Source organism: Quercus suber, unplaced genomic scaffold (assembly GCF_002906115.3).
Source record: "Quercus suber isolate HL8 unplaced genomic scaffold, Cork oak 2.0 scaffold_297, whole genome shotgun sequence".
Lineage (NCBI taxonomy): Eukaryota > Viridiplantae > Streptophyta > Magnoliopsida > Fagales > Fagaceae > Quercus > Quercus suber.
Window position 1 is genome coordinate 362,709 of NW_027069753.1, and position 10,705 is coordinate 373,413.

A 10,705-nucleotide genomic window follows, 5' to 3' on the forward strand; every position below is an offset into this window, starting at 1 on the left:
GAGGTGGGAAGATAAAATAGGTACTACCTCTACAAGTTGGGAAATAAATTAAGGAGTTTGTGGGGGATGTTTGCTTGTGAATGCAAAAGCGAAAAGAGGGGGTGTCTTAAAACTTTGTTGTTTTATAATATATATAGTTTTTGCATTATGTAGCGTAGGTGTTGTTGTGAATGAATAATAAATTAATAATATACTAACAATATTTTTGGGGATGGTGATAACAATTTACATGCGTGAAGAAAAAGCAATTGATTAAAATGTAAAATAATACTAAGAATGATTAAATTAATAAAGCAAAGCAAATTACACAATCTTGTAAATTGAAATGCATGGGCTAAGGTGACGACCGCGCTGCGTTCGCCGAACGGCTCGTTGCTTTGACTCTCAGATGGTCGGAACTAATTAAGTATTCACATTTTCTCAAATAATAATAAATATTCACATGCATGGACACTTCCATTATTGATATTTACAATTTCTTGTTATAATTGTGATGTGATAGAGTATAAGTAATAAAAAAAAATTGTGAATTTAGATATAAATGATAGACAAACACGTCACAGTCTATTACATCAGAATTATGACAAAAAAATTGTGAAATAATTTGTATTTTTGTGTCTCTAAAACCACTAAACTATTCTATACGTATAGGACTTAAGCTTTCAATCCAACTTTGTGCCCACTGTGAGTCCTCATGAGGACAGTGAAAAGATTTGATGGGGACAATGAAAAAGATTTGATCACCGTCACCAATCACCTAATTTGCTTTGCTTAAGTTTAATGGGGACAGTGAAAAAGATTTGATGGGATGTCTTATTTGCAGAAATATATGTTCCTTTTGATCACCAGAAATAATTGACCCTATGTACAAACCAAAACTCATTGCATATGGTAATTTCCTTTGGTTTTATTTACACCTCAACAAGAACAATAAAAATTTGTTACTCTATACGGTCCAAGGAAAGTTTATAAAATTAAGGGTCTAGAAAAGTTCTTCAAGAAGCTTATAGTCCTTTTAACAGATTTTTCCAAATGGGTGTATTTTTTAATGTAAAGTGGAAATTTGAAGTTTTTGGGAGAAAATTTTATAAATTATTTGTTCATGTCTAATTCAATCATACGAGGCATCCAATCATATGATCATATTTTAATTGAGAAATAACCAAACTAGCTATTTTTAATTTGGTGAAGTGAGATTTCAAATTTCCAACTTGAATGCCTTCTAGATGACATCTTTTCTTCTCTCTACCAGCCTTGACCCTTTGAGTTCAAATGACATCATGAGCACCAGATTAGTAACCCAAAAAGAATGCACCATAGCTCTGTGGCCAACCACATGAAAGATTAAAATTAGAAGTTAGTAAGTAGAGAAGTAGAGGGAGAGCAAAACAAAACAAAAAATGAGAGGGGAAAAAAATGTTATGGTACATTCCTTTTAGGTTAATAATCTGGTGCCCATGTCATTGTGATCTAAAAGGCTCGATATGTTCATTCAATATGGCTATTGGTGAGTTAACTCGAATAACAAGGAGAATTTAGATTCAAACCTCCCTCTAATAGCTTCTCAAAGCGGGCAAGCACAAAAAAGGTAAAATACAGCTTTAGTCTAGATCTGAAACCTTGCAAATGGCCATTGACTTCATCAACACCTGAAAGCAAGCTCTTCTCCGCATGAGGATTGAGTTTGTCATAAGTTTCCGTCATTGGGATGCGATGGTCTGTGGGATTTCGTGTCTTTTGTCTTTCTAGAGCCAATAGATAAATTACATTGCTTAGGACCCAAGCATTTATACAAAATTTTATTATTCCTAATCACCAATAAGTAATTCTAAACTTCACCGGCCAACTGTACGAGGAACCCAAGTGTATAAAAATATGTTTATGTAATAGACTAATAGTTCTTGTGTAATATTGGGATTCAAATTCGGGAATGCATTTGGTAGCTTTGTCATTGACATGTGATACATAATATGCTTTAACTAATAGCTCAACGGATCCTTCTTGGTGTTTCCAATTAAGACATTTAGAGGATGTCTAGATTGGGGAAAACTAAATTATATAACTCAGTTTTATCATCAAAAACTCAAAATATGTAAAACCCATGAAAGAAATGGTTATTTGGCATAATTTTCAAGTTTTGTTCTCATCACTCAAAGCTCAAAAAAATTGAGTTTGAGTGATGAAAACCGGGAACACCATTTTGGTATTTTCAAATCATAAAATTTGAGTTTCAATGGCAACAATGTTATTATGGTACATTGGTGAGACCCAATAACAGTGTGTTGTTACGTCAGAAGTTATTACCATGGGTTTTGTTTCATTTTTTTTTTCTTTGTTTCATTTTTCTTCATTCCAGACCTCTCTTTCACTCTTTCTCCTCTGCTTCATTTCTTCTTATTTTTCACTTTACTCTTCCACAAGCTTCTCTCTTCCTCCTCTCACTTCTCTTCCTCTGAAAAATCTGGCGCATCCAAAGTTGCTATCCACCATTTTGTCACACGCGAGTAGGGGTGTTACTGTTCTGAACATGATAGTGAGGTGGGCTCCGCCATTTCGTCAAAAATTGGAGCTAAAGAGTGAGAGACACGGCTGAGTTTTGGAACCAAACACTTTGTTAAGAGATATTTGAGTTATATTAGGGATAGAGATATGAGTCATGGGTTATAAGTTTGAGTTATAGGTCTTGAGTTATGGGTTTTGAGCAATCCAATCAGGCTCTTAGGATTCAAATCCTCACACCCCCACCTATTGATGTAAGAAGGGGGAAAAAATAGAGAGACGAAAGAAGATGTCTAGTCAAAAATCACGATTGGCTTTACTGCTAGCAATAGAATCTTTCAGTGAAGCTTGTCTGCTAGCATAGAATTTTTCAGTGAAGCTTCAATCACAGCCGAGCTCACAAGCAGATAAACGTTCTGCTTCTGAGTAGGGTCTCTCTGCATATTATTGATCCTTTGTGCATGCACGTTGGTTTTGTTATTACTTACAGCAAGACCGATAGTAGGCAAAGTTAAGGTTCATTTTCACAGCGATTAAATGAAATTGGTTTTTTTTTTTTTTAATATCACCTTTTTGGAAATAAATTAGAAATCACATTTTCTTGCATTCCTACAAGCTCCCTTCATCCGTGATTTAATACCACCTAGTCTTGTTGATTGATAGAGTTTACTCAAAGATCCAAAGTATAAAATGAAGTGGTTGTAAAAACTTGACCTCATCTCCAAAAGTGGATATGTAAATCAATTGTTCCATGTGTAGGAATTAAGAATTACACCAAAAATTAAAATCTCATATGATTCTCATTGTCACGAAATGATTTTAATGCAATGGAAGAAAAGTTAACACAAAGTGAAATATTTTTTGCAGGCAATCAGAACCAACTTAGGGAACAATACTCCTATGAGAGTCCTTTTATAAGGCATTGTTAGCATGAGCAATGGAACATCCAGAAGTCCTCTACATGGGATACAAGTACAATGTAGGTGCCATGACTCGAAGAAGCAAAATAAAATACTGGAATCCTACTTAGTCTCGATCAGCTTCTTCAATTTCCTCATCCTCTGGTACTCCACGAAGATAGAGAACATTGTTACATCTGCAGACGGAAAAACATTAAAGGATGCAGTGAGTTGTCTGAACATTGAGTCTTGAATTTTGCATCAATTATAATTCTTCTAATCATAAATAGATTACTATTGTTCATCAAAGATGTGGAAGCAATATTTGCTATAATTCACAAATTTGCTATAATTTTACTCAATATATATATATATATTTGCTATAATTCACAAATTTTCGATGGAGAAGGTATTGTCCTGTACTCCAATGAACCGGTCTTTGACTATTCCATTTAAACTCCAGCAGTATGGTACTATGGTTTTGTATTTTGTGATAATTATAACTATTAAAATGTGAAAGCATTATTTGTAATATCTCACACCTTTTGGAGACCTCAACTGGATAGTCTTTGACTATTCCATTTGAACTATATAGTTTTGATGACTCCTAAAGCACACCCAAAATTGACAAATTGATGAAAATACTCTGTTCAAAAGTTCTATGGCTAAAGGTAAAACAAATATACAAAATTTAGTTGAGAAACTAAATTTCTGTTCCACTTCTACAATTTCAAATCAAGGTGGTCACAATTTACAAATTTTTCTGGGTTGTCTATGTTGATTTTCCCATATGAACTAAATCTGCTTCTACTGGACAACTTTGTGTATTTGCAACAATATTAAAAGATTCACTCTCAAATCCAGTTGTTGATATAATGGAGAAAATAAGCAAGCTTATAAATGATGCAACACCATTATTAAAAACCATGAGGTAGTTCTTAACTTCTTATCGTGTCTTATAAGCAGTTCTTCATTTATCATATAGCACATGTGATAAAATTCTATCAAGGAAACATATGCTTGAAATAAGAGAGGCCTTTGAATAAAAGGATTCTCATGTAAAAATATAATAAAGAGATTCCAGCATTAGGCTGAATTTACCTGATCAAAATCTCTCCTAGATTTCCAGTGAATTGCCCATCAATATATTCTTCAGTGTTAGCCAGCTGCACATCATAAATGTGTAGAATTAGAATAAAAACATGCAGATATGTATTAAATGCATGAGAAGGTTGAAAACAGCTCAGTATATGAAACTTCCAAGTTCAGACATTATCATGATGTTTGAACCGTATTTCAAATAACATATATCTTCATATATAAGACAATGGATTTTTCCCCCTTTACTCACATCTGTCAACATGGTTCAAACATAATACATTGGAAAAGACAGTAATGTGAAACCATAAAATAAGAGTCTTATTCATATTGCTTAAATTACAATTAATTCTTTTTAGGATGTATACATGATCCAAAAATAAAGATCAAAAAACTATAAAGTCATACTCAATACTCAAACATACAATGAGAAGTCTATAATTTTATTTCTACCATTTCTCATACAATTTTAAATGGTATCACATAGTGCCATCAACCTTAAAAATGAGTATTTGGTTAAAAAAAATTGCTCTCTTTTATTAATATCCTTTCACTTTTCTTTATGTAAAAAGAATAAGTACTTTCAAATTTTGGATTGCATGGATGAATTTTTTAATTATCATTCTTCACCTGGGGAGGATTGGCCAGTAATTTACAGTTTTTTAGTAGAAGAAGATGAAGCAATGATGAAAACGTCCAAGGAATAATAGCCCAATCATATTGATTTATTCTATTTGGACCCTATGTAGTGCAAAATAATCTTTTTTTTTTTATATATAAGTAAAAGAATCTCCTACCATAAATATTACTTTGTAGCCTACTAGATGTTTTCCTTGTTTCTTTATTCCATGAAAAGAACCACTACCAGTGAAGATTTTGAAACAATGTCCAACCACATAGCACAAACAACCTTGATAATCAAATTCATGAAAATGTACGAGCATTACTATAATGAGTAAGCAAATTTTGTGTATCTCAGGGTACGTTTGTATAAGATATTGGAATACGGTGTTTTGAGTTTAAAATGAGCATTTGCAAAAAGCTATAGGGAGTTGTGGTTGCAAAACAGAGTTTTGGGTTTTAAAAACGCTCTTTTAAGATCCTAAAAGAGCATAACCGAATGGACCCTGACAGCAACATTAAAATGCTCCATCATAATTGCTAAAAGTAGCAACTTATGTGACATGAATGAAAGCTTAGAAACTAAAATTTAAGGCCTCTAAAGTACACAAAAACACATAAGTAGACACAAACACGAAGTGGGTACATGTTAATTTAGAAAAATAAAAATAAAAGATTATAAAGTAGCACCTGCAAGTTCATGTATGAATCCACTGAGGCAAGAAAACCTGAATAGACACCAAATCAAAAGAGAATTAATACCCATTTTCTAAATCAAAACAAAAAGAGAGAGAAACAAAAAAAATTATATGAAATTTTGTGAAAGAACAGAAAGAACAAACCTTTGTACTCCATTCCCCACTTGAGCTTCACAATGACAGGCTTCCCAGTCAAATTGTTCAGGAATGGTTTTGGGTTAACTGGTATAGTCTGAAATTTTCAAAAAACAACAAAATTTAAGTACTAATTCCCAACCCCCAAAACACAAATTGATGAGTTAGAACAAAAACACAAACTGAAATACTTGGAATAAAACGGTGTCCTAATATTCAAACACAGTACCAAAGATTGAAAATTTGATTAAAAGAAAAACTCACAGCCATTGGGAACGAGAGAGGTGAGGCGAATCTGTGAGTTGAACTGAACTGAGCTGAGCTTTGCGCCGAGAGAAAGGGTTTTTGGCCTTTTTTAGGGTTTTATATGAGAGAGAGAATCGAACGACTCAAACCTAAAATTTATAATTATTTGAATCCGGGTCAAATCTGACCCAGACTCGACCCGGGTCAACCTTCTCTATTACTACCCAAACCCACACCTAGACTTGACCCAATTAAAAGCCCAAATTTGGTGAACCCAAACAACTTGGCCCAATGGGCCTTCTTCGTAATAGGGATTGGGCTTTCTATCCGAGGGTTGGAGATTGCTGAGGCCCACTTTGGTTTTAGCCTAAAGCAACAACATTACTAGGCCCACTTTGGTTTTAGCTTAAACCAACAACATTACTCAATAAAATGAACATTACTATATATTTTGAAAATATAATTATTAGACTGCATATTTTTTACATTCTTAATACACATATCAAATTTTGTGTTAATTGAATATTATTTACTATATGATCTATAAATTTAGATTTTATACATAATTTTAAAGTATAAAAACTTGCAATTTAAATATTTATTGATGACATGGTTATTGATATTTAATTTTTTTTTTTAGAAATTTTGTAAGCATGGAAAATATAAGAAGAAGACGTGATCCGTGAATTTATCAAAATTCACCTCTAATAAAAAAATATTAAATAAGATTGTAGCTTAAAATTACAACCAATTTGTTGCTAAACTTTGTCCAAATACTTATCAATGAAAAAAAAAAAAAAATACAGATTAGCAATTTTTTTTTTTTTTTGTTGGTTTGAGGGTTTGAATATTGAGAAACTAGTGGGGTTGAAATATAAGTCTTCAAGTTAATAAAATGTTTTGATGATAAAAAAAATACAGTTAATGTTGACATAAATTTAAAAGGAAATTTTTTAGAAAAAAATTATAAGGAAATTTTAGTACTCCATTAAAATTATCCTTAAATCATCTGTGATATGTTTAATATTTTTTAAAATAAAATTGCTTCTATAACCAAAATAATTTATCTCAATTGTGGGTTCAGTTAATTTAATTGATAGAGATTTTTGTGGTTAAATGATATCTAAGGTTCTAATCTTATCTACACCAAAAATCAATTGATGTTTATGATGGTGTAATGAAAATCCACGAGTCGTATCTCATCCATATAAGTCATCCAAAGAAAAGAAAGGAAGAAGGAGCATGCTCGTCCATAACAGCCTCATCTGTCCATCTTTAAAGGACGGACGAGATTGTTGTGCCCTGAGCATGATTGAGCCTTAGACGACTCAAATTCCCACCAGGTGTGAGAGACAAGTCGAACCATTACAAGTAAGTCCAACAACCGTTGTGGAATGCAGATCCAAATAAATGTAACTTCCATGGCAGTTATAGAAGTTACCTCTGAATCTTTCAAACTCCTCAATAATAGGAACGGTTATCAAACAAGTAATTGTTCCTCGCATGCTATATAAGCGCTCACCAACGAGAGGGTAGGGCATTCTGATACATCAAATATATTTGGAATTACAAAAAGACTAACTTTGCCATCAGAGGATTCTTGGCCGGAATCTACCGGTCTCCTCTGATTCTGTATTTGTTTTCTCAGGACTCAGTCACAAAATCACCAATACCTGAGACTTTCAGCCCACTGATATCACAAGATTCATCAGTTTATATTTGATGTTAAAAAGTAATTATCATTGAGGGAACACCATAAATTAAAATTCTTTCATATTTACCAAAAAAATTAATTTATTTCAATCATAATTTTAACGTTCAAATTATGCTCTTAAAAAATCACATAGGAATTGTATCATAAAAAGACTCTCAAATTAATGTTGGTTCGTATTTATAGTTCCAAAATGCAAAAGTACATTAGTGTAAAGGACAAAATTTAGCTACTTAAGTTACAACCTTACTATTTCTCCAAAAAAGAAAAAAAGTCACAACCTTACATAGCCCTCGTTTGGGAGGAAGGAATTAAATGAAATGGAAAGGAATGAAAAGAATAGTTTTAGAAAATTCTTTTATTCCCTTGTTTGAGAGTTTTAACGGAGAGAATGAAAAATCTATTCCCTTATTTGTGAGTTTAAGTTTGAGGGAATAGAATGGGTAGAAGGGAATACTCATTCTTCTCTATTCCCTTAAAACCTCAAATTTTTCATTCCACCCAAAATTGGAAGAAATGAGAGGTAATGAAATTAGATTTAATGAATTCTTTTGCTAAAACTTCCAAAATATTCCTATATATTAAACATTTATTTTAAAATAGGGGTCTAATAGTGATATTGTCATAAAATAATTTCATCCAATTCCCTCTATGTTACTCTTAAACAAGATTACTTATATTCTATTCATTTTCATTTCTTTATTTTAAAACATCCAATTAAGGTTACTTAATTCCATTACATTTCTTTTTTCTTTTTTTTTTTCTATTTTCTTATGATCATTCCATTCTATTCCATTCTCTTATAAACTCTCAAACTAAGCCTTAATACATTTTTATTGGTGGTGAATTTTAACAAATTATTGTATTACATTTTTTTTTCTTATATCTTTCATACTTATAAATTTTTTAGAAAATTAAAAACCAATAGTTATGTCATCGATAAATCGTTTAAATTAAAATATTTTGTAGTTTAAAATTATATATAAAATATAAGCTCATAAATCATATAGTAAATAATATTCAATTAACACAAAATTTGACATATATATTAATAATGTAAAGAATATATAATTTAATGATTAAAATTTTAAAATATATAGTAATATTAATTTTTCTAAAGAAAGTTATAGTTTAAGTCACTAATCAATTTTGTAATTAAATTTTGTTAAAAAAAAAATATATTCTTTATTGTCAAAAATTGGTTAATGCAAATTTTCCTTTTCAGGCTTCAGAAAAAATTAAATAAAAATAAAAATAAAAATCACCGGTTTCCTACGCACACCACACAGTGACACAGGGCGTTAAGGCGTTGACAGAAGAAATGTAGAGAGAGAGAGAGAGAGAGAGGAAAGAAAAAGTGAGCAGACAGGCAAAGAAGGAGAAGCATCACAGCACGTGAAGTGGTACGTACGGCGCACAGAAACCACGACGAAGCTCCACGTGTCCAGAAGAGGAGACAGAAAAGCTTCGCCGCCAGGGTAGGCGTGGGTCACTGACTTTGACTTCGCTTAGTTTGATGTGCGGCTGGGTCCCACTTCCCACAAGTTTCATAGATCACTCTCCACGTGTCCTTACTCATTATAACCAACCGTCAAAAGCCCCAAATTAAAATAAAAAGAGTCACTGTAGGCGGCCACTGATACTGCCACACCTGTCTGTGAGAGCATTGAATGTTGAACCTTAATATGTGGCTCTGTTTGCTGCCGTATGCTTACAAGCATATTGACAAATTGTATTTTGTTAGCGGCGCTTTTCAATTTTAGCATCCACCGTATCCTTCCAGATGATTTGACGGCACCCACCCTATTACTACTGTTTACTCTATTATTATTAGTACAATACCTTTTTTTTTTTTTTTTTTAATGGGATATTAGTACAATACTTGGTACAATATTTATCACCAAATAACGTCACTGTGTTTGACAATGTCCAAGTTTCCACGAGTTGTTTGGTTAGGGTTTGCATGGCTCAGATTGAAAGGATTTTTTTTTTTAATTTTAACTTACCATATTTGCAGGCTGAAAAAAACTCAATCCAATTCAATTTTAATCAAAATTTTTAGGCTGAAAAAAACTCAATCCAAGTCAATTTTAATCTATTATAGGGGCTCAATGTTCTAACTTAATTCAACCTACATGAATCGGGTTAAATTGGAATAGACCCACAAACCAAACTCATTGTAAAAATAAAAAATAGCAACCCAATCCAAGCCATGTGAATTGGGTTTAATCGAAATGGACCCCTGAACCTACCCCACTATTTAAAAAAAAAGCTACCAGCGTGCCAAACCCATCAACCCTTAAAAATTTATTCAACTCATTAGACTGAATCGAATTTGGTCAATTTTAGCAAATCGGTGAGTTGATTGCACATCCATAATTAGGCTTATAAGGGTGATGTGATATGGTCGTATGGAAATAATGGAATATGGATAGTGTTTGGAGAGATAATTGGACATTCACTAATTTAAAAAAAAAAATTAAAAAAAGTTACATATCAAATTTTGAATTTAATCAGGATTTTGTCTAAGTGATCAAATGTTGGTTCTTGTCTAAGTGATCAAATGTTGGTTCTTGAACATTAAATTTAAGTAGTGATTCCAATTTTTCTATTCTAGTCCACGAGGTTAATTTGTATTGTATTCACAAGTTTAAATTTAAGTTGGACCAATATGCATCACACATGTATACCCAAAATGCTATTTATGTGACTCATAATAATAAACCTAAATCAAGAAAACAAGACCCGCTCACATATTACTTGTGACTTTGTAAACTATAAGGTATTTCTTGAACATT

The 10,705-nt window shown here is 32.1% G+C and overlaps 1 protein-coding gene across 1 annotated transcript; it reads right to left on the reverse strand.

Annotated features, from left to right (window-relative positions):
- Positions 1 to 3,280: 3,280 nt before the first annotated feature.
- On the reverse strand, positions 3,281 to 6,348 carry LOC112025325 (probable small nuclear ribonucleoprotein F). The gene is made up of 5 exons (XM_024057977.2): positions 6,215 to 6,348; positions 5,960 to 6,047; positions 5,808 to 5,845; positions 4,500 to 4,564; positions 3,281 to 3,595 (listed from the first exon to the last, which is right to left on the reverse strand). The coding sequence occupies exons 1-5, from the start codon at positions 6,218 to 6,220 to the stop codon at positions 3,526 to 3,528; spliced, it is 267 nt and encodes an 88-aa protein (XP_023913745.1). The 5' UTR covers positions 6,221 to 6,348; the 3' UTR covers positions 3,281 to 3,525.
- Between the last annotated feature and the right edge of the window lie 4,357 nt (positions 6,349 to 10,705).

What these genes read in the sequence shown, in the direction of transcription:
- LOC112025325 (XM_024057977.2), bottom strand. An exon ending in GTGGGGAATGGAGTACAAAG is followed by an intron (nt 5,846 to 5,959) that starts GTTTGTTCTTTC and finishes GTGTCTATTCAG; the next exon opens with GTTTTCTTGCCTCAGTGGAT. An exon ending in CTAGGAGAGATTTTGATCAG is followed by an intron (nt 3,596 to 4,499) that starts GTAAATTCAGCC and finishes TTCCGTCTGCAG; the next exon opens with ATGTAACAATGTTCTCTATC.